Raw genomic sequence first — 24,474 nt, forward strand, 5'->3', positions numbered from 1 at the left:
ATTCATTCATTCTCTTATTTGTCTGTTTTATCATCACTTTATGCTGGTCAGGGTTGCGGTGGGTCTAATTGATTAAACGAAAGGTAGGAAATACCCTGGACAGGGCCAGTCCCTTACATTTACATTTTCAGCATTTAGCAGATGCTTTTTAACCAAAGCGACTCACAGTTGTGACTATACAATCCAATCAATTGAGGGTTAAGGGCCTTGCTCAAGGGCCCAACAGTGGAAACCTGGAAGTGGTGGGGCTTGAACCGGCAACCTTCTGATTACTAGTCCAGTACCTTAACCGCTAGGTTACAGTTGCCTTTAAGAGCAAACACACAAAGTAACTCACCCTGACACAGCAAGAACATGCAAACTTAGCACAGAAAGGACCCTGGCCACCCGGCTGAGGAATCAAACCCAGTCTCTTCTTAATGTGAGGTGACAGTGCTACCCACTGCGCCACAGTGCCGCCTCATGTTTAAATAAGTACTTTATAATTCCTGAAGACAGTGGTCTATAAATGCATGTTCTTGTATTTATATCTTTTAATTTATTTATTGTTAGTATTTTTGTTAGATTATTACAAAAGCTATCATCACACTATGCATTTATTAAATTCAACCAGCTCTCTTTAGGACAATTCTGCTTTTTGGGACTCACTTGCCCATGTATCTTGCATTTAAAACCATGGATTTGCTTTGTATTATATTATAATTCTTTTCTCTCTAATTGACTCCATGATGATAGTGTTTCACAAGGTGTTGATTAGAAAAACGTGTGGTTGCTCTGGTTTCAAACTGAAGCTTGGTTTGCATCCTTATTTCCATTATTTGTTCTGCTTTCTTTTCTCACGTTATCATATGAACATGATCGAGCCCCAGCACAGCAGCTCTGTACTGCACTGATTCTTTTGGGCCAACGAATCGAAACACACAGGAGCTCGGGTTGGCACAGCAGATTACTCTAGCACACTACCGCTGGGTTTCAGGGTTTGAATCCCCAGCTGGGCTATCGGGCGTCTACATAAAGACAATATTGGCTGTGTTTATTGTTTGGTGTCCTGTCCAGAGATTTCAGGGAAACCAGATACACCGCGACCCTGACCAGGATAAAACTGTGCTAAAACATAAAAATGATAGCACATATGACTTGAAGCTGGTCTGGAGCCATATATTACGCTTTAAAAAAAGTCTAAAACCTTGCAGCTACGGTGAGAATACAGACTCATATTGCAAAAACCACTGCTCTTACCTGGGCGGCTGTAGGTGGTCAGGTTGCTGTCGCTGGTACCATTGCCTCCATTGCAGCAATTGATGCTGCAGTCCTTGTGGTTGGCACAGGCATTCGGCCATGAGTCAGCTAACCATGGCTGGTTGCTTGGATCTCCCATGTTCAGCAGGCCAGGTCTGTAGAATTGGATAGAATTACTTAATATTAGGAGCAAACACATAGTTGCAACACATAACACCAAAAATTTGCCATGTTTGGTTGAAAGGAACTTCAGTGGCGTGTTAAACCTTTGGGACAAACACACACACTCACTCATAGCTAGGGGGACTGTTGTATCTCCAGTTAACCTGACTGCAGGTCTTTGGATTGTGGGAGGAAACCCGCACAGACACGGGGAGAACATCCAAACTCCACACAGACAGGACCCCAACTGCTCAACTTAGGAAACGAACCCAGGACCCTCTTGCTGTGAGGTGACGGGGCTACCCATCATGCCATCCTGGTGGGGTTTACTGTATTTCTATTTTTTTACATTGCAATGTAAAATATATGTGAGGAAGGGGGGGTTGTGTCCCCCCCAATATAAATTGCGGTTTGAGCCGATGGGGATCATAATCCTGTCTACATTACACGACCACACATTGTTCAGCCACTGCGCTCATAACTGGCATAGAAATAAACGAAGACTGACGATACATCAAAGTAAATATTTAAAGCGTACAATTCATAATGCAGAACAAATCAATAAATAATAAGTAATATCTCTCGGTTTGACTTCTTCAACTTCATAAGCGCAGCTCCAGGGGAACGGAAACATCAGACAATGTCATTCCGAAAGGTAATTTTCTGACGCCCCACTGAACAGCATCAGTCTTTAACGGGTGACTGTGAGCAGTACCAGTGCCATGAAAGAGAAAAAAGCTCATGACACACAGGCTCAGCTGAGTTTAGACCCCTCAGGTTTACAGACTAAAACTCTGTGTTTTCTCTTTCCCTAGATTCTTAAAGGATTTTGGTTCACATGAGCTGCGCCGCTGCTAATATGTTTTGCTTTAAAGAATAATGAGGTTTGTGGTTGTTCAGTGGCAGAGGCGAGGCCAAAATTTAATTACAGGTATGCAGGCAGCATGCGAATTCAGACAGCCATGAAGCGGGGGGTATTAGAGAAGCTAAAACGGCACAAAATTACAAATCTAGGGCGTGTTTGTACTCATTGTGGTTGCTAGAAAATTTCATTAGTGTAATAGCTATTCTGTATTATTCAGATGGTATCAGATTGTGGGTTGTATGGGTGGAGGATTTGGATTAGGGTTTGTGTGAACTGATTTAAGAGCTCCCCCTGTTGGACCTTCAGGGGAAAACCAAGCACTTCACTTTAATAAGAATTCTAAAGTAGGTAGGGAGGTTGGAGAGAGGATGGAGAGATGAACAGTGTGGTAGAGATGTGAAAAATAGAGTGCAGGCAGGGGTAGTAGGTAGAAGGTTATCTGCCAGAGTGAAAGTGAGGCCTGTTCTGTTATATAACGTTGAGGTGGTGGCACTGACTAAAAGACGACAGATAGCTGGAGGTGGCACAGATGAAGATGCTGAGATTTTTATTGGTACTGACATAGATGGACAGGATTAGGATCTAGTTAATTAAAGGGAGAGGGGTGGGACAATGGCTTGGTGGGTAGCACTGTCACTTCACAGCAAGAAGGTCCTGGGTTCAGGTTCCTCTGACATTAAACATGTAAACTGATAAATCTTGTGTAAGCAGTAATTACCTGTCCTGTCATGAATGTAACCAAAGTGTGTAAAACATGACGTTAAAATCCTAATACATAAATAAATTAGAGGGACAGCACAGGTAGGACGTTTTGGAGACTAGTTAGCGAGGAGAGATTGAGATGGTTTGAGTGTGTGCAGAGGAGGGAGCTGAGGATAGAGCCTCCTGGCAGGAGGAAATAAGGGAGGACAACGAGGTTTATTGATGGGGTGAGGGAGGACATTCTGGTGGTTGGGATGATAGAGGAGGACGTTCAAGATGAACGATCCTCAGTGGCAACAAATAATGGGAATTATGAGGCGTTTGGCTGTCAGTGCCATCTTTGGAAGTAGATGGTAATATAATTCTTCCAGAAGATACAAGTATGTGAGATGTTTTGATGATGATGGTTGAGACCCTTCCTTTTAAGGAGACAAGTGGATCCACTGTATGTGTCCCCTCGCATCCCTGTAGAGTAGCTCATATAGGTTTGAACTAGGGATGCATCGATACCATTTTTTCCCAACCGAGTACAAGTACATGTATTTTTGTACTTGCCGATACTGATACCGATACCAATACCTATTTAGAATACCGTTTTTTTTTTTTAAACAAAAACACGTGAGAAGTGACGAGGTGTTTAATGATACCACGTCCAAAAATGCACGTCAACAAGTAGCGAGTGATCAAAGTGTTTGTGCGCTGACGTGATGAAATCAAGGAGGAAAAATAAATGAATCTGAGTGGATTTGGCAACACGAATAGCATGGATTGTTCTATAGTGAGTTGGAGGTTAATACATTTTTTTGCAATGTTGGTGTTTTGTTGTTATGTTTTGTAGAGAACGAGGTCAGAAATACTGTAAAACGTGTGTGTGCCGGTGTATTCTGATATAAACTATATTATCCCCCTGTCCCACCTGTTTACACTCCTCTCCTGCGTTTCCCCTCACACCGTATCCTGCGTTCTCATTGGCTGTTCGACATGTCACTCATTCCCAGTCGCACATCTCAGATCAGATATCTGACGTGCTAGAAAACTCGAGCGCTCGGTGAGCCGGTCGGATCGAGTTGTTGGATAGTTCACACTTAGCGATCGAGAGCCGAGATTTGATCGCCGAGATTTGATCGCCGAGCGAACGCCGAGTTGCTCCCGAGCCGGCAAGTCTAGCGCCGACCAGTCGCCGAGCGAAAATCAGGGCAAAATTCGTGTAGTGTGAACCGGGCATAACGCAGCAACGTGCACTAGGCACATGGTATCGGATGTTTAGTATCGGAGCCTCGTTTGCGAGTACGAGTACAAGTTAATGAGCGCGGTATCGGGCAAATACCCGATACCTGTATCGGTACTCATGCATCTCTAGTTTGAACCAATGAACTTCCAGATCTTCATCTTTTCTTTTTTGGGCGTTAGGGGTCGCAACAGCTGTCCTAAACGTCCTCCTCTGTCACCCTAACCAACTGCATGTCCTCCCTTACCACACCCATAACCCTCCACTTGGTCCTTCATTTCCTCTTCCTGCCTGGTGGCTCCATCCTCGGCACTCTTCCTGCAATATAACTCTCACCCCTTCTCTGCACATGCCCATACCATCTCAATCTCCTCCCTAACTTTGTCCCCAAAACATCCTACCTACGCTGTTCCTCTAATAAATGAGTTCCTAATCTTGTCCATCCTCATCACTCCTAATAAGAACTGCAGCATCTTCATCTCTGCCCTGTCCAGCTCCCTGCCCTGTCTTTTAATCAGTGCCACCACCTTCAAGCTGTATAACACAGCAGGCCTCACTACTGGTTTTTTTCAAACCCTGGGTGAGTCGCGAGCTAAAAAAAAATTGGTCGCAGAGACAAATAATACTAATCAAATAAACTTGTACGTGAACGCCCCCTTGTGGAGGCTTTATGTTACATCTTGTAAACCACAGTGGAACCAGATTGTACAGAGAGAGTAAGATTGTGTAAAAATCATGGACAAAATGTGGGTCGCTTGAAAAAAAATTTTGATCAACGCTGATGTAGGCTTTCCCTTTCTCTCTGGAGTATACCCTTCTCTCACAAATCACCCCTGCCACTCTAGGCCACTTGTTTCACCGTTCATGCATTCTCTCTCCATTAATTTGTACACTCGACCCCAAGTATTTAAACTCGTCCACCTTTCTGCCCTCAACTCCTCGCAACTGCACATGTACTCCGTTTAACTCCTGCTAACTTTTATTCCTCATCTTTCGAGGCTCTCCTGAGGCAGAGGCAACCTGCTCCTGACTCTCATTATAAATCACTGCTTCAAAATTGTTCAAATGGGCATATTCATTCATGATTGTAGAAAGAATAGTAGGGTCTTGTATCGTGCGTGTTTCTCCATTTCACTCGTCCTCAATACAATTATTAATAACTAGGACTTACCGTCCGGCACTGCAGACCGCCTCTCCTCCTCTCTGATAGGCCACTAGAGAGAAAAAAAAATACATTGATCACATTCACAAAGGACTGACAGGTAAACATGCCACCTCATGCTTAATATACCCCATTCCGTCTACAAATCCAACCAAAATACGCAATTTCACATCTATATCTCATGACTCATGTCATCCATCAACAAGTACAAATATCCATTATCTCCACCTGTGAGCCTGAGCAAACATCTGGAAAAAAAGATCAACAAGGGTGAATCAGATTCCCGCTCTGATACGCTTTACGACATGAATTACAGTTCAAACACGTCCTAATCGAGATGGGATCAGTCGCCGAAACCACACACTGAGAGCTCGTACCTGAGGTTGGGACCGGGGGCAGCGTGGGTCTGTGGTTAAGGGCATGCCATGGGCATGCAAATATATGTCATTCTGTTCTCTGTGTACAAAGAACTCATCAGATCTCTGTATTATTTTAACCACCGCAAACATTTCTGACGTTCCAGGAATTACGGCACGCCCTAGCCAGGGCAAGAAAACATTGCTGAAAATTTAGTCACTTGGTTATTAGTGTGGTCTTGGTGAAGATTGGTACTATGAAGAGGTCTACATACCTGTCGGAGTGAAGGTGAATGATGGGACTGTGAATAGAGAGAGAGAAAGAAAGTCAGGCTGGAAGTTACATTATGAATAAAAAGACATCAGATCGAGTAGACACATAGCACAAACGTTTGTTTATGTAAATTCTTATGATGTTCTAACATTCTCCTGTAAAATTTCAACTCAGTGATTGCTCGCTGTCTGGCCTTTTGGCAGCAAAGCTCCCTCCACCATGCTTTACATATACAGTAGAATGACATTTTGATGCTGGAGTGTAGTGCCTTTTCTTCTCTTGATTGTTCATATGATCATATTTTTCTTGAGTAACAACAAACTATATTAAAAAATATATATAGACAATATTTCTTTGCCTTTTATAAACAATGACACCACTATAATTCACAGCTCCAATCTCATCCACAGACAGGGACCCCTCGTTATCCTCACTTAATCAATACCTAACTAATAATAAGTGCATATTAATTGAGTGACAGGTAGGAGAACTTTATCCAGGAGAGCATTTTATCCAGGTCAGGGTTGCAGTAGGTCCAGCTGGGAGTTAGGAATATAGGAATGCACGGTATAGGCGCCAATACAACCCCCCTAGAAGTCAGACGTAGACAATCATGTCCTGCTGGCCAATAGCACCACTAAGGTTCAAACCCATATTTTACCTGAGCACCACTGCTATGAATAAAATAGAGTAGTTACTGCTATTCCATAAACTTTTATTACTATATTGTTAATATTCCACAGATTAGACGTAGCCACCCAAAATTTCATATTAAAAATCTCCCAGGATCCCATTTGCATGTCAGGTGACCCTACATGGCGTCCCGAACCCTTGTTGAGAAGCACTGCATCATGCTCTTAGCCTAAATAATATAGGTTTCTGTCCTGAATGTAGCCAATGTGTAAAATATGACATTAAAATCCTAATAAATAAATAAATAATTATGCAGCAACCCATGAGCCAAACTGCTGCTCTGTTTCTCTTAAAAAAGTGTTACGATTTCTGTTTCATGTTCTCTTGAGGTTTGACAAATTGGCTACAGCTAAAATACTTTTCTGACTTCGTTCTTGTGGCAACATATTAAAAATTCCACTCTGGTTACAATCTAGGAGTCGTAAAAGTCTGGCAGACTTGTGTTCCTCCTCGCAATAACACATCATGAATTATGCATGAAGGCGGTAAAAGTTGCGGTCGAAATGTCCGAAGGGAAAAACTAAAATCCGATGTGTGCCGTGTTTACAGGGACGAGGCGATACTTCTCCAGCCTAAATGTGATCAGCTCTGCTGCTGACAAGAAAATTTGCTTCCAAATAACCCAACAATTGAGTTAGTGTTCTACAGCATCCCTCAAACTCCCTACCTGTTTCCTTAATCTGCAGCTATGACAAGATCAGATCAACAACACGCGCGCAAACACAAACACACACACATGCCTCCCAAATGTCAGCTCGTGAATGTCAGTGTCGTCTCTGACGTGCTACTTCTCTGATCATCAGGCTTTTTTGAACTCCGCTGGAAAGATTACGCTAGCACTTTTTTTCTCCAACATGTTATCAGTTTAGCCGGCTCCTGCCATTGCGGAATGAAAGCAGATGCCAGCCGTCGTGCCAGATAGGCAGAATGTGGCGAGGCAATGAATAAAATCAAATCTCAGTGGCGACACCAAGACAGGAATCTTTGCAGTCTGTGAAGAAGAAACAAAGAACCCTAATTTTAATTCAGTCTTCAGTGTCCAGCTAACTGAATGGAAGCTAACAGGACAGTGGTAGCCTAGTGGGTAAAGCTTTGGGCTATCAATCCAAAGGTTGAGAGTTCGAATCCCAGCTCTGCCATGCAGCCAATGTTGGGCCTATGAGAAAGGCTCTTAAACCTCTTGGCTACAGGGGTGCCATACAATGGCTGACCCTGCAAGAAGGGCCTGGGGTTGATTCCTTTCTGCATGAAGTTTGCATGTTCTCCCTCTGTCCGTTGGCATGGTGGGTAGCACTGTCGCCTCACAGGAAGAAGGGCCTGAGTTTGATTCCTGATTCCTTTCTGCATGAGGTTTGCATGTTCTCCCTGTGTCCATTTGGCACGGTGGGTAGCACTGTCGCCTCACAGGAAGAAGGGCCTGAGTTTGATTCCTGATTCCTTTCTGCATGAGGTTTGCATGTTCTCCCTGTGTCCATTTGGCACGGTGGGTAGCACTGTCGCCTCACAGGAAGAAGGGCCTGGATTTGATTCCTGATTCCTTTCTGCATGAGGTTTGCATGTTCTCCCTGTGTCCATTTGGCATGGTGGGTAGCACTGTCGCCTCACAGGAAGAAGGGCCTGGATTTGATTCCTGATTCCTTTCTGCATGAGGTTTGCATGTTCTCCCTGTGTCCGTTGGCACGGTGGGTAGCACTGTTACCTCACAGCAAGAAGGGCCTGGGTTTGATTCCTGATTCCTTTCTGCGTGGAGTTAACATGTTCTCCCTCTGTCCATTGGCATGGTGGGTAGGTAGCACTGTCACCTCACAGCAAGAAGGGCTTGGGTTTGATTCCTAATTCCTTTCTGCATGAGGTTTGCATGTTCTCCCTCGGTCCGTTGGCATGGTGGGTAGCACTGTCGCCTCACAGCAAGAAGGGCCTGGGTTTGATTCCTGATTCCTTTCTGCATGAGGTTTGCATGTTCTCCCTGTGTCCGTTGGCACGGTGGGTAGCACTGTCACCTCATAGCAAGAAGGGCTTGGGTTTGATTCCTAATTCCTTTCTGCATGAGGTTTGCATGTTCTCCCTGTGTCCATTTGGCATGGTGGGTAGCACTGTCACCTCATAGCAAGAAGGGCTTGCATTTGATTCCTGATTCCTTTCTGCATGAGGTTTGCATGTTCTCCCTGTGTCCATTTGGCATGGTGGGTAGCACTGTCGCCTCACAGCAAGACGGGCCTGCATTTGATTCCTGATTCCTTTCTGCATGAGGTTTGCATGTTCTCCCTGTGTCCATTTGGCACGGTGGGTAGCACTGTCACCTCACAGCAAGAAGAGCGTGGGTTTATTTCCTGATTCCTTTCTGAATTAAGTTTGCATGTTCTCCCTGTGTCCATTTGGCACGGTGGGTAGCACTGTCACCTCACAGCAAGAAGGGCTTGGGTTTGATTCCTAATTCCTTTCTGCATGAGGTTTGCATGTTCTCCCTCGGTCCGTTGGCATGGTGGGTAGCACTGTCGCCTCACAGCAAGAAGGGCCTGGGTTTGATTCCTGATTCCTTTCTGCATGAGGTTTGCATGTTCTCCCTGTGTCCGTTGGCACGGTGGGTAGCACTGTCACCTCATAGCAAGAAGGGCTTGGGTTTGATTCCTAATTCCTTTCTGCATGAGGTTTGCATGTTCTCCCTGTGTCCATTTGGCATGGTGGGTAGCACTGTCACCTCATAGCAAGAAGGGCTTGCATTTGATTCCTGATTCCTTTCTGCATGAGGTTTGCATGTTCTCCCTGTGTCCATTTGGCATGGTGGGTAGCACTGTCGCCTCACAGCAAGACGGGCCTGCATTTGATTCCTGATTCCTTTCTGCATGAGGTTTGCATGTTCTCCCTGTGTCCATTTGGCACGGTGGGTAGCACTGTCACCTCACAGCAAGAAGAGCGTGGGTTTATTTCCTGATTCCTTTCTGAATTAAGTTTGCATGTTCTCCCTGTGTCCATTTGGCATGGTGGGTAGCACTGTCGCCTCACAGCAAGAAGGGCTTGGGTTTGATTCCTGATTCCTTTCTGAATTAAGTTTGCATGTTCTCCCTGTGTCCATTTGGCACGGTGGGTAGCACTGTCACCTCACAGCAAGAAGGGCTTGGGTTTGATTCCTGATTCCTTTCTGCATGAGGTTTGCATGTTCTCCCTCACTTTGTCACAGCAAGAAGGTGGTGGGTAGCACTGTTACCTCACAGCAAGAAGGGCCTGGGTTTGATTCCTGATTCCTTTCTGCGTGGAGTTAACATGTTCTCCCTCTGTCCATTGGCACGGTGGGTAGCACTGTCACCTCACAGCAAGAAGGGCCTGGGTTTGATTCCTGATTCCTTTCTGCGTGGAGTTAACATGTTCTCCCTGTGTCCATTGGCATGGTGGGTAGGACTGTCGCCTCACAGCAAGAAGGGCCTGGGTTTGATTCCTGATTCCTTTCTGCGTGGAGTTAACATGTTCTCCCTGTGTCCATTGGCATGGTGGGTAGCACTGTCACCTCACAGCAAGAAGGGCCTGGATTTGATTCCTGATTCCTTTCTGCATGAAGTTAACATGTTCTCCCTCTGTCCATTGGCACGGTGGGTAGCACTGTCACCTCACAGCAAGAAGGGCTTGGGTTTGATTCCTGATTCCTTTCTGCGTGGAGTTAACATGTTCTCCCTCTGTCCATTTGGCACGGTGGGTAGCACTGTCACCTCACAGCAAGAAGGGCCTGGATTTGATTCCTGATTCCTTTCTGCATGAGGTTTGCATGTTCTCCCTCTGTCCATTTGGCACGGTGGGTAGCACTGTCACCTCACAGCAAGAAGGGCCTGGGTTTGATTCCTGATTCCTTTCTGCGTGGAGTTTGCATGTTCTCCCTCACTTTGTCACAGCAAGAAGGTGGTGGGTAGCACTGTCGCCTCACAGCAAGAAGGGCCTGGGTTTGATTCCTGATTCCTTTCTGCGTGGAGTTTGCACGTTCTCCCTGTGTCTAAGTGGGTTTTCTCCGGGTGCTCTGGTTTCCTCCCACAAGTCCAAAGACATGTAGTCAGGTTAATTGGAGCTGCCCTGTGTGTGTGTATATGTGTGTATACCCAGTGATGGACTGGCGACCTGTCCAATATGTTTCCTGCCTTTCGCCCAATAAATCGGACCCACCACGACCCTGAGCAGGATCTTTACACTTCCGCTTCTTGTTGCCATGGCGATAAAACCATCTTTCGCTTCCAGTACTGAGCCTGAAAACTAAAACGCACTCACACTCACATGCATTCGTACCTTTGCGAATGCCAGCATAGCTGCTGCTCAGGCCGCTCCTCTTCTTGCGGTGCCGGTAGAGCCAGACACTGAAAACCATGAGCACCACCCAGCAGGTGGCACCGATCCCCGCAATAAACGCAGGCTGCTTTACCACGTCAGAGATGTTCGAGAAGGTGTCCTGATCCTCGATGCTCTGCAGCACCTGGCCGGATGAGTCTGTAAAAGGAGAGCAAATACGTACATTGTGGGCTTCCATCTCAAACTCCACATGTTCCTACTAACCTGTAGGACTCAAGAGGACTCGGTAATGCATATCAGATAAGAGCGGCTTGAAGCGTGGATAATAAGACTTCAGTGATAAGAGCTCCGAGGGAACGACACTTGGGTTGTGTAGTGCAGCAATAAAGCAGCTAATATGGTTTATGTTGTGTCGTGAGTGCGGTTGTATAACTCTTAACAGACCGATAAGCTGATTAGGCTGGAAGTGAACATGAGTTGCTTGAAACCTCTCGCTGCATAAATGCTGCCAGGTGGGAATCCGGTCTGTGGGTCTGTCTCTAAACCTAGTGAGCTGCCTTGGTGCCCGCTGCCTGAGTCGAAAGGATTCTGACCGACATCGAACAGTGATTGCGTCATTGACCGTTCCAGCCCACCACCACAGTTTTAGCTTACGGCTATCCAAACCAATGTGACATTGTAACTGACAAACCCAACTTTGCAAATAAATTACACTTGTACACTTTTATAAAAAAATTTTTATAAACTACAATTACTTGCATTTGAAGTAATTGAATATCGGTCAGGATAAGGCATCTCGGTAGGCAGCATTTTGAGGCATCCAAGCCACACTTGCATTATGAAGAATGCAAAGGATGAATGCAGAAGTTTCCCCCCTTTACAGTAGCCTGTCCCTTATGGCTAGTTGTATCATATAAGGTATACAGTCAAAAGTTTGTAGACACCTGACCTGGACCTTGTTGAACATTCTATTCCATAATTCTGGGCATTAACATGGAGTTACAACCTTTCAAAGCTCCTAACAGTCTACTCTTTGGCTTCCTGCTAGGATTTAGTGGTTTGTTTGTAAGCTTTGAGAGTTCAGACACCACATGTTGGACGAACTGTTAGATAATTGAATATTTGATTTTATATTTTTGATTTTATACAGCTAGGTAAATTTCACTAGCCCACCAGTTCTAGTTCGAATCTCAGCTCTGCTATTAGGCAGCCGGGTGCCTACACAGACAGCAATTTTTCCGTTATCTGTAAATGGCAGGACAGTGGCAGTACAGTAAGACGTGGATAATGGAGATTGGTGTGTGACTCTCTGTGCGCGATACGGGTCCCCAAACGAACCATGTGAAAAGATGCGGTCGGTACTGCACACGTGTTGGAGGGGGAGTGTGACGGTTGCGAAATAAGGGGAAAATGTATAAAACAGAAAGAAAACTATGGATCAACCGAACTCAGTAATTAGGAGGAGTGTCTACATACTTTTAGTCATGATGTGTAAATGAATACGCGTGTGTGGTATGCTCTCACCTAGCTGAAAGAAAGTGACATCACTCTTAACCCCTGGCCCGGCCCCGTTGCTGGCGGCGACCTCTACACTGTAGCGGATGCCAGGTGCCAGACTGGGAATGATGACGGAGAAAGTGGAGCCGTCCACGGTCCGGTTGACGTGGTATCTGCTTTCGTTACCCAGACACCAAATCTACAGGGGAGTAAAGATGATGGAAAATATTCAGATATTATCATTTACATTTAGGGTTTCTACAGTGTAAATAAAATGCAAGCAATGATTTTATTGTTAATTATGTAATTAATATAAGTATCTGAACCCATGATTTGTTAAAACATAAATTCATATATGTAATATGTGATCAAAACTATTACAAATTCAAAATGTATTACAACTTAATTTTTCAATTTATAAAAAGTATAAGAATTAATTTTATGCGGTTACAACTCATATATATATATATATATATATATATATATATATATATATATATATATATATCCAGTGTTGGTTACATAGACACCTTAAAGCTAGAGACCATGCTTCATGCTACACAGTGATAAACAGGACCGTCAGATGAGAGCGTGTGAAGGCAGCATGAACCACCACTATTTCAGTTCATGATCCAGCCACGAGAGGGCAGTATAGCACCACTGTTGGGTTCCATTCCTGTCTATGCTTTACCTAACCCCTTTTTTTAGGGGTCGCCACAGCAGTTCACTTCGGTATGCATACCTACACTACTGTAACTAACACCCTATATGAAGCTCTCTTTTAAAAAAAATACATTTTGTGAAGAACCAGTTCATTGGGAAACAGTTATGCTTGGTAGAGATAAGGGTAAAAGAGGAAGAGGATGGTCAGCAACAAGATGGATGGACCCCATTAGAGGAATAATGAAAAAAAGCCTAAAGACCCAAACAGAAGACAGGAAGTTCTGGACCAAAAGCTGAAAGTTGACAGCACACAATAATAAGTAATAATAAGTAATAATAATATTAAAATAATAATAGTACTAGTAATAGAGTAGTAACTATAATAATGCTGCTGCTGATAATTTAATAATAATAATGTAAGTAATAATACTATAATAATAGTAGTAGTACTAGTAATACAGTTGTAATAATAATGCTGATGATAATTTAATAATAATAATAATTTATTAATAACAATACTACTACTAATAATAATAATGCTGATTTAATAATAGTAGTAATAATAGATTATTAATAATACTACTATATTAAAAAAATACAATAATACAATAATAATAATAATTTATTAATAACAATACTACTAATAATATTAAAAAATAACAATAGTAGTAGTACTAGTAATACAGTAATAATAATAATTTATTAATAACAATGCTAATAATATTAGAAATAATAATAGTAGTAGTACTAGTCATACAGTAATAATACTAATAATTTAATAACAATGCTAATAATAATATTAAAAAATAACAATAGTAGTAGTACTAGTAATACAGTAATAATAATAATAATTTAATAACAATGCTAATAATAATATTAAAAAATAACAATAATAGTAGTAGTACTAGTAATACAGTAATAATAATAATAATTTACTAATAATAATACTAATAATATTAAAATTAATAATAGTACTAGTAATAATAATAATAATGCTGATGAAAATAATTTAAAAATAGTAACGATGATGGTGATGATGATGATAATAATAATAATAATACCTAAGGGTAAGAAAGGATAATAATAATACCTTGTATTCTTGGACCACTCCGTTCCGCTCCTCCTCTGGAGGTGGTTTCCAGGCAACCAGGATGGCGGTCCCATTGGTGTCGCTCTTGGTTACAGTAACTCCACGTGGGGCTCCGCTGGGAGCTGCAGTGCGGTGAGAAAAACATGTAGTTATAGCTCATGTAAGCTTACTTGTTTTTTCTTCTAACTTTCTGCTCGGCAGTGGTTTCCAGGCTGTTGCATCAACTGGACCAGATACCGGATTGTCATTCTTTCTAGTAACTAATAGTATGATGCAGTCAAGAGCGCGTGAGCCAAAGGTGAGGAAAGAACTACAGCAAATTTAGTCCTGCTGTCAGTTTGATGTTACATGACTACACACACAATTTGGGCAATTTTAGTAGCTCCAATTGGCCTGACTGCATTTTTTGGGGATTTGGGAGGAAACCAGAGCACCCGGAGGAAACCCATGCAGACAAAGGGAGAACATTCAACTCCAACAAAAAAGGACTCCTGCTATTCGGCCGGGGAATTTAGTTAGATTTTCTTCTACATTTATTAATATTTCATAGGGTGTGTGTTCACAGTTTGGGCTTCATTAATCCATTAAAATAAAATAATGTACTGTATGTATCAGATGCTGATGCTAGCAACATTATGGTTTAATTCGCTTAGCTTAGTCAGGGGTACAATTGCTTTAACAAGTCCTTAAAACATGCTCATGCTCGCATTTTGCACCTTCGTTTCATGCACGGCGTCCATGCTGGACGAGATGGAGACTAGTATACAGACTAGCACATGCATCAGACATGTGAATCCATCTGGCTGTTCTTTTTACCAGCCAGCAGCAGAACCGTAGACCACAGAGGAACACGCTACACTCAAGTATTTCTTCACCGCATCTTCTGTCCCATGAACACGGCCAACTGGTCAGCATTTTTAAACCGATCTCAGCTGATGCGCAGATTATTTAGAACCTTCTTACCTTGTTTATCAGTCGCCACCCTCTTATACAAAGTGCAATTTCGACTTTCCTTAGAAGGTACCATTAAGCATGTCTCATAGCAGAAGTCTGTCTGAGCTATCTGTCTGGAACTTGTGTAAAATAACAGCCTTTGAAAATTATACCTTCACACTCTCTACACTTTGCATGCTTTCACTACACTTATTCTAAGCCTAAGGGTCAAAGAAAGCCACAAATGGTGAGTCGAATCACAAATATGTATCCTCCTAAGATCAGGAAATGACTGCGGGAGCTCGAATTTGCTGCTCGTTCTTTCGGAGTAAGAAGAATTAATTGGAAAGCCGTGTCGCGTACGGGCTGCGGCTGCGAAGGCGAGCTGACGGGTGTAATTAGAATGAGTCAGTCTGGCTTCGTGCTGAGCTGCTTCATCGCTCTGTACTTAAAAAAGAGAACTCGGGCGGCGGGAAAGCCTGTGGGCCAAGGCTAGGCCTGGCTGGAGGGACTCGAAAAGCAATTAGCTAAACAATTTGTATCTTTGACGGCTGCTGACTGGGCACGTCGTGATGCTCGAGATCTTTGCCTCAGGAATTTTAAAACAAATGTGGTTTATTAGGAACAAGCCCGACATTGAAATTGCATGAAGTGCCTCATCTGATGTGTCTGGATGACCTCTGTGCTAGCATCATTAGCGACATCATTGCAAAATGCATCGGCTGCATTTCTTGTTTATTGAAAGCGGCGTCTTCGGCGCCTTGCACGCGCGAGATGGAATAATGATGAGCGGTCTAATCTAGCCGGTTAGTGGTGTGTAAATAACAAATGAAACGCTTGATAAGCAGGAGCGACGGCGAGAAAATCGACTCGGGATGTGCCGCTACAGACCTTCACTAGGAGAGAGAGGAACAGTTCAAACCTCTGCGCTTACCTTCCTCCAGAGTTCGGGCCACCTTCACCTCGCTGTCGGCTCCCTGGAACTCGTCGAAGAACGGGCGCACTTTGAACTCGTAGGCCACGCCCTTCTTGAGCTGAGGCACCACTGCGCCTTCCTCGCCGGAGGCGCGCACTTCGAACACTCCCCACTGACCGCGCGGCTCGCCCGACTCCGACGACGGACGGTACATCACCTTGTAGCCCTGAATGAACTGAGACTGCTGCTCCACCTAGAAGATGAGGTTTATAACATCCAGATATTAGAGATGAAAACGGCTTCTTGTTTAGCGCAGGTGCAAACGCTAACGTGGATGAGGCTACGCTTAATGGATTTAAAAATGTATTATATTTATATAGTCATTTCATTTTTGGCATTTAGTGGACGCTTTTATGTCCAGTTGTGACAGTATACAAGCAATTTGTCTGAGCAATTAAGGGTAACCTGGCAGTGGTGGGGCTTCAACCAGCAACCTTCTGATTTCTAGTCCAGTACCTTATCCACTAGGCTACAACTGCCCTAAATATATTCGTGCAGTGGTACTACACACAAACCCAGATTGGTTGAAAAGTGAGGTTATATATGCTAAAGAAATACAGTGGCTGGTGCAAATGCTAATACATGCCTTAGAGGAAGCATGTGCTGACCCTCCTCCCATCCCCCAACCCTCCTAGATTTACATTGACCTTTTTGGCATTTAGCAGATGCTTTTATTTAAAACGACTTACAGTGCTGTGACAGTTTATTGTCTAATCAAGAGTTAAGGGCCTTGCTCAAGGGCCCAACAGTGGCAACCTGGCAGTGGTGGGGCATGAACCAGCAACCTTCTGATTGCTATTCCAATACCTTAACCACTAGGAAACAACTGCCCTTTCCTAGATGAATCTGATCTGTTAGTAGCCTTAACTGATCTAAGTGTTTTAAATTAATAAATAAAAATATTAGCCCTTCGTTGGTATCCAAAATGCTAATACGTGTCTTAGAGGAAGCATGTGCTGACCCTCCTCCCGTCCCCCATCCCTTCTAGATGAATCAGATCTGTTATCAGCAGTTTTCCATTCTACATAAAGTTGCCATAACCGGTTTACATGTTTTAAATGAAGAAACGAACTTATTAGCCCTACGTTGGTATCCAGTCCAGCAGGGCATAATTATGAAGCCCACACTCAGCAATTTCAACCCTAATAAATAACGTGGCCTTGGTCTGCAGTGGGCTGGTGGATCATGGAGACGGGATTATCATGGAGTCTAGCATCGGGCACGGGCATGTGGAAGAGCTCATAAAGAGTCCCATAACCCCTACTTGCTTCCAAACCACAGCATGAGGTCACCGGCAGCACCCGACTGCTCGCACACCGCTAGCGGTTACCGTGCCGCCATGAGGAAGGTTCATATCCCAGCTCAAACAAGCGAGCGTTTAGAAAGGAGTCCTAACTAGCTTGGTACTTTTCCATTCAGGGAGTCCAGCGAGGGAGTAGCGATGTGTAGTGGTGTGTAGTTATTGCGTCTTATCTGTACCCAGATGTTTCAGCTCAACTGGGATATCCAGAATCTAAAGTCGCTGATCCCGCTTTGTGCAATACGAAACCCTATAAAGAACGACAAACTCCCTTCTTCAGCCGTAAATCTTCGCAGACTAATGAGAAGCGAAGCTTCCTTTCTAAACTCCCAGATTTCGGAGGTGCTGACCACTCCCCTACTCTGGCAAACTGTTTACGTTCTGTGTCTGGGTTTGAAACGGCTGCTCTGAAGCGTGTTCATGTCGGCTCATTCATCCTGACCGAGCCGCGTTCGTGGACCTGACAGGCCGAGGAGCGAATCCCGCTTAGGAATGTTTAAACAAACTCTCCCGGTCACGCTGATAAAAAAAACTCATTTTGTCAGCACAGGTGGTCTCCTTGCCCACAAGTGGACATGCTTCACAGCACGGTAGTTTCACCGCACGCTGCCGAACACGTTCCTGAACTGGTGTACAGTACGTGGTTAACGTAAGGTACAATAACATATCACAGGGTGCTGCTGACAGTCTGTGGGCTAGAAGAGCTTTTTTATAAGAGCACATGACTGATTCAGCCAACAGGTTAAAAGACAAGTTGAACTGCATGTGGTCCAAATCCCCCCCCAGCAAATTAGCAAATCAGAATTGAGCACTTAAGCTCGTAGTGTACATACCTATCGGGCACTTTATTATGAACACCTGTCTCGAATGTACATTCATTTACCATTTAATAAGCAAAACCTACCAGATGGATGAACTGTGTGGCTATACAATTACTGATTGTAGTCCATCTGTTGCTCTGTACGGTTTGTCATTCTTCTCTACCCCATACATAAATCAAGGGAGCCCATCAGTCCCCCACTGGCTGTATATTTTTGTATGTGCATTCTAGGCACTGTAAAGCTAACAGCGTGTGTTGTACTGGCAAGCTGTAGCCTAGTGGTTAAGGTACTGGACTAGTAACCAGAAGGTTGCTGGTTCAAGCCCCACCACTGCCAGGTTGCTGCTGTTGTGCCCTTGAGCAAGGCCCTTAGCCCTCAATTGCTCAGACTGTATACTGTAACTGTAATGTAAGTCGTTTTGGATAAAGGCGTCTGCTAAATGCCGAAAATGTAAATGTACTGGTATGTAAGCTGGTACAAGACTTGAGCCATTTCATCAGTGCCAAATTATGCTGGCTTTATATTTTGGGTTTGATCCCTCTCCATTCTCCTAGCTTTGACACTGAGTAGTTAATCACAACAACATTGCTGCACCTGATACACTCATCTCAGTACAACACACATTACTATTACTGTCATTAGCCTCTCTTACATTGCAATGCCAAGAAGGGTCCACCAACCAAATAAAATCTGGTCAGACTGTCTTATAAAATCCTCTTCTGTTGATATTTAAGGCGAAAAGGGGATGTACAGAGCAACAGATGAACTAGAGGGTTCTAGAGTAATTGTTTAACCACACAGTGCATCTATATGACGTATGTAAGGTATATAATCTATAAGGTGTATTTAAGGTGTAGCTCATAAAACTTGTAGCCACATTTGCTTGCTTCTTATCACCCACATAGAACTGTACAGCGTACGGAGAGCCATTCTAGGCCACGTATTATTTCAGACGCAAATGTAATGTCGGAGATACTAGAAATGTTTAGACATGTTCTCTTCAACTGATTGGTAGACATTTATCAGTAATATTAGTGCTGAGGATATGGCAACCAGCCAGAGCATGACCTTACATGGCCAAGTTCTTATAGGTGACTACACTGCATGTAGTGTATCTTACCGTCCACTGCACCCTGACTGAGGAGGATGAAAGGATGGTAGGATTATGCAGGTGTACCACCATATCTCCCAGTTCCTTCTGGATCTGACGGTGGTCCATGCCCTGCATTGTTGGAGGGGTGTCTGTACAAAAAAAGAAGCAGTCAGTTTATAATTCTATCATGCAGAAGTCTTGTCTCAGCTCCAAGGGAATACTAGACTCACCCTGAGTTCGTATAGCATCTGTAATTGGACTGGGGTCACTTAGGCCGTAGGCGTTGGCTGCCCTCACTAGGAAAAGATAGACTGCACTGGGCTTTAAACCCTTCAGCACAAAGGACTCCGTCTTCACGTTGTCAGCAAGGGTCACCCAGCTACTTCCTGAGGCGTGGCTACAATTAGGGTGCCAAAGACGAATCCCATTAGTACACAATTGTACAATAAATATCATGGATGTATTGCTATCAATTTACTATTACAGTGGAACCTTGATTTAAGGGACTAAAAGGGGGGAGCACTGGTCTGAAAAATGTGATTGTCCAAAACAGTGAGGATTTTTTGTTCTAGGGGGTGTGATAATATACAAAAACATAGCATGAGGTCTTCAAAAATGCTAAACGTGAACATATGATAAACAGTAAAATTAACAATGTAAATATGTCTTGTAAAACCTGTAAATAAATACATATACGGCATTTAGCGGACGCTTCTATCCAAAGCAACTTACAGTTGTGACTAGAGATGCATGAGTACCGATACTGGTATCGGGTATTTGCCCGATACCGCGCTCATTAACTTGTACTCGTACTCACAAATGAGGCTCCGATACTAAACATCCGATACCGTGTGCCTAGTGCACGTTGCTGCGTTATGCCTGGTTCACACTACACGATTTTTGCCCTGATTTTCGCTCGGCAACTGGTCGGCGCTAGATTTGCCGGCTCGGGAGCAACTCGGCGTTCGCTCGGCAATCAAAACTCGGCTCTCGATCGCTAAGTGTGAACTATCCAACAACTCGATCCGACCGGCTCGCCGCCCGGATCGAGTTTTCTAGCATGTCAGATATCTGATCCAATAGGTATTGGTATCGGTATCGGTATCGGCAAGTACGAAAATACATGTACTTGTACTCGGTTGGGAAAAAATGGTATTGATGCATCCCTAGTTGTGACAGTATACAATCTAAACAATCAAGGGTTCAATTATTAAAATTGTTGTACTGTAGTACTGGGGAGAAATTTCATTTACCTTGTGTGGTGGAGGAGTTTTTTTTGTTTTTTTTTGCCATGATCATATAGTGGGGACTCAGTCTGAAGCACTGATGGTGGCTACTGGAGCAGCACTGGTGCATAACTAAGCACTAGAACTTTCAAAAATTAAGCATAAAACACAGAGGAAAAGGCGAGAACAAAGTGAGCCTCCAGACAAAACAAAGCCTATCATTCATGTAGCAAACAATAACTGAACTACTGGTCTTGGTACACTTCCTGCGGGAATTTTAAACAATCTGACCGCACATTCGGTTTTCCAGATTTTGTCCGTTAAATCCAAAATCCGTTAAATGGAGGTCCGTTAAATCGAGGTTCCACTGTATTTATCATTATAAGATACTAAAAACAAGACAAAAATGCAGATTATACACAATAATCTTGCAGCAATTTCCACAAGTCAGTCTGACAAGGCCCTCTTCAATGTAAAAATCTCCATTGACTTACAAACACACAAATTGAATTTACCTGAAGGCCTCGATGACATACGATGTAGGTGTTGCTCCGTTCATGTTGGGTCTCCATGTCAGCGTGACGGAGGTTCGAGTAACATCGGTCACTTCGGGTTTGAAGGGAGCACTGGGGAGGAGGTTTGGATCTGTGGGTCTGCCAGGCTGCACTACCATTCCAAACTCTATAAAAAAGAATTGCATAAACAGATCACAATTCAAAGCAAACTTGTGATTATGCTGCTATATGCTGCTTTTTCAGTTAATCAAAGCCTACGGGTGCAACATCACACTTAAGGTGCCACACAGTCAAACTCTGACCCTTTATGCTGTGAGGCGACACCGCTACCCCCTGCACCACTATGCTGCCCTGGCATCATTATTACCGATGCCAATTAATAGGGGTTGCACGGTGGTGCAGCTGCTAAAATGTGTGCTGCTCTGCTTCATGGTTCCTGTGATACTGGGATGATTTCTTGCTTCTGGTTACTGTCTGGTGAATATGAGGGTTTCCTGTGGGTATGGCAGTTTCCTCTCACCTCCAAAAACATGCAGAAGGTAAACTGGCTGTTCTAAATGGCAACTAGATGTGAGCAAGTGAGCAAATGTCTGAATGTGTATCAGCCTGCAATAAATGTTACACATAAATTAAGTATTCAGTATTTTCAAATTTATCAATCTTAAATGCTCTCTGAATTGATGCAGAATCATCCCATCATCCCATCCCATCCACTGAGTCTAAACAATACTGTACCTTCTACTGTACATGAATGGATTCACAAATGCCCATGATTGGCTCCCACCAAAAAGCAGGGTATATTATGCTCTCTAGGATCTTTGGCACTGAATTGCTCTCATACTGTCACAGATTCCACCTGTGTTCTAATCTAATTTTCAGCTGACGCAATAGCATTTTTTTTTTAATCAGTGGAGTATTAGACCTTTTTAGATCTTCTACAAACCTTCCACCACCAGGAAGGCCTTCCATGATGCTTCTCCGCTTGGACTGGTGGCCACACAGGTGTACACTCCGTTATCTCCAACCTGTGGGTCAGAAACGCACAAAACTCTTCAACATGGAAGATTCTACACAATACACAAATCTATTGTAGAAGAGTGAAGAGACAATAGCAACTGAAAGGTAGAAGAGGTTATAGGTTAGAGAAGTATGAGCCATTAGAGGCAATTTCACCACTGCTGTGGAGGAGAGCTGGTGGATTGGCTGAAAGGGCCTTAAATTAAGTTGCTAAAGGTCTGTGTAGCTGGAATGCCATCTGTAAGTACTTTTTATAGTGTTGCATTAGTGCACTGATTGACAGTGTGTTTAAGTGTGAAGTATGTAAGCTTCCAGGTTAAAAACAGACGTTTACAATAGCAGTGAGTGAATGTGGAGGTATAAAAGCTCAGAGTACGTCGATAGGCCATGAGCTGTGTGCAATAACCAACACTGAATAAAAGAACACCACAGAGTGGCAGTAAATGGTGTTATTATATTACATTTAGTCTGCTTAAAAGTAATCTGTCAGAGATCAAGCAGAGTAAAAAAATTTCTGTGTTACTCAGAATCCTTTTCCAGACACTTAACAGTAAATGTGACTGCAATACCTGGATTAACCTTTTCCTATTCGGGCCTAAATGTCTTGCAATCTGTTGGGGGAACTCCCTACATATTCATCCACAGGCCATTGCTGCTGGCCCATATTGATCAATAACGCAAATGACGTCTATGGAATTGTGTCTTCTCTGTAGCTATTGACAGACTTCCTTTCAGTAATTTATTGGTATTTCTGTCGGTGGGCATTAAGCTATCTGTTAATTTCTTTCTCGCCCTTTCTCCCAATTTAGCGTAGCCAATCTGCTTCTCTGGACCCCGATGACGTCCAAGGACACACACTCCCTCCAATGTGTGCGCAGTCCACCAATCTCTTCTTATTCTCCCATACTTTCAGTAGATTTGCACATGAGGTCGGCTTCGCGTACACAGAGCCACGCCCTGATCTCTGCGCTCCTTCACTTTCTGTACAGGCGCCCTGGGCAACCAAGGTCCTTACACAGCGTTGATAACCCCACCTTTTAGTCTGGTCTTTCCCACCCAGCAGACTGGAGGCCAATTTTGTCTGCTGCAGGCATCAGCCAACTGTGCCTGCTAGAGGGCGCCCAGCCGACTGGTAGCCGAGCCGCGATTCAGCTATGCCGCTCATTTTAAATGTTGACCTTTGTTTATGTTTGTTTGTTTATTACACAAGATTCATCAGTTCACAAGGTTTTATCGAACACAGTCATGGACAATTTAGTATCTACAATTTACCTCACTTGCATGTCTTTGGACTGTGGGAGGAAACCGGAGCACCCGGAGGAAACCCACGCAGACACGAGGAGAACATGCAAACTCCACACAGAAAGGACCCGGACCGCCCCACCTGGGGATCGAACCCAGGACCTTCTTGCTGTGAGTGCTGCCGTCCGACCTTTGTTTATAGACACATTGATCTGTCCGTTGCAACATGTACTAACTAGATTTACTCATTATTTCACTCACTCTTTATTAATCATTAAATAATATTCATCTCGTTCTAAGGAAGGCCTTTTCCTCTACACATAAGTAAAAACAGCTGCAGAAACATTCTGCATATCTAATCTAGTAAATAGAACGCCCTCTTTTTTCTCTATTAGAATCTGACTCGTGCACATTAAGACTCAGTTTGTGGTTCTTACTCCCTTCTTTTCTTTCACCGCCCCTACATACTGGAACAGAATGACCTGTACGCAGGGCGATTAAACTGACACACTGAAACAACCCTTAGATAAGGCTAAACTTTTCACACACACTTGTTTGTCCTTGTACATAAAAAATCTAGTCTCTTAATAAATCCTCGGATCATTGCTGTTTTTTCTGACATCAGATTACCTGAATCCATCCACTAGGGTACAACTCCACAGGGGTCTAACTTCCAAAGATCCTGTCACTGACTTTCTTTGACTGGTTATATTTTACCATACCAAATATAATGGGGTCTGTCTGAAAACCCAGTGAGCTCTCTACATAGATGGCATTTTACATCATCCTACACGCTCCAGAAAAGAAGTCTGTCTGAATGCTTAGATTCTTAAAATGCTGCCTTCTATGGTGCCTATTGCGAAGCTATAATCTGACTGAATAATGAGAGAGCATTTGGTGCTTCCTTAGCTGTGAAGGCAATCCCAGCATTTAGTGCGGCACAACTTTTCTCACAGAAAATGACAAATATGGCAGACGAACGCGGGGCAACGTTCTTTTCAAATGTAAATAAATTCTCATTGATTTTCAATTTGTATAATGTTGTACAAGTGTCATTTATTTGCAAAATCGGGCTCATCTGTGACAATTTAACCATTTTTGGTACACGAAGGGAGATGATAGCTGGCATGCTAGTGGGTTGTGCCTCCTCAGCC

The 24,474-nt window shown here is 43.5% G+C and overlaps 1 protein-coding gene across 1 annotated transcript in view; it reads right to left on the minus strand.

Annotated features, from left to right (window-relative positions):
• Positions 1 to 24,474, minus strand: part of LOC134332935 (roundabout homolog 1-like) — a 214,454-nt gene that overhangs the window by 10,885 nt on the left and 179,095 nt on the right. Inside the window, exons 12-22 of the mRNA XM_063014770.1 lie at positions 22,005 to 22,086; positions 21,062 to 21,227; positions 19,551 to 19,717; positions 19,348 to 19,469; positions 16,065 to 16,299; positions 14,198 to 14,319; positions 12,472 to 12,643; positions 10,948 to 11,145; positions 5,990 to 6,016; positions 5,368 to 5,410; positions 1,240 to 1,394 (exon numbers count right to left, since the gene is read on the minus strand). Coding sequence (XP_062870840.1) covers positions 1,240 to 1,394; positions 5,368 to 5,410; positions 5,990 to 6,016; positions 10,948 to 11,145; positions 12,472 to 12,643; positions 14,198 to 14,319; positions 16,065 to 16,299; positions 19,348 to 19,469; positions 19,551 to 19,717; positions 21,062 to 21,227; positions 22,005 to 22,086 — 1,489 coding nt within the window. The remainder of the gene's footprint in view (positions 1 to 1,239; positions 1,395 to 5,367; positions 5,411 to 5,989; positions 6,017 to 10,947; positions 11,146 to 12,471; positions 12,644 to 14,197; positions 14,320 to 16,064; positions 16,300 to 19,347; positions 19,470 to 19,550; positions 19,718 to 21,061; positions 21,228 to 22,004; positions 22,087 to 24,474) is intronic.

This window comes from Trichomycterus rosablanca, chromosome 18 (genome assembly GCF_030014385.1).
Source record: "Trichomycterus rosablanca isolate fTriRos1 chromosome 18, fTriRos1.hap1, whole genome shotgun sequence".
In the NCBI taxonomy this organism is placed as follows: Eukaryota; Metazoa; Chordata; class Actinopteri; order Siluriformes; family Trichomycteridae; genus Trichomycterus; species Trichomycterus rosablanca.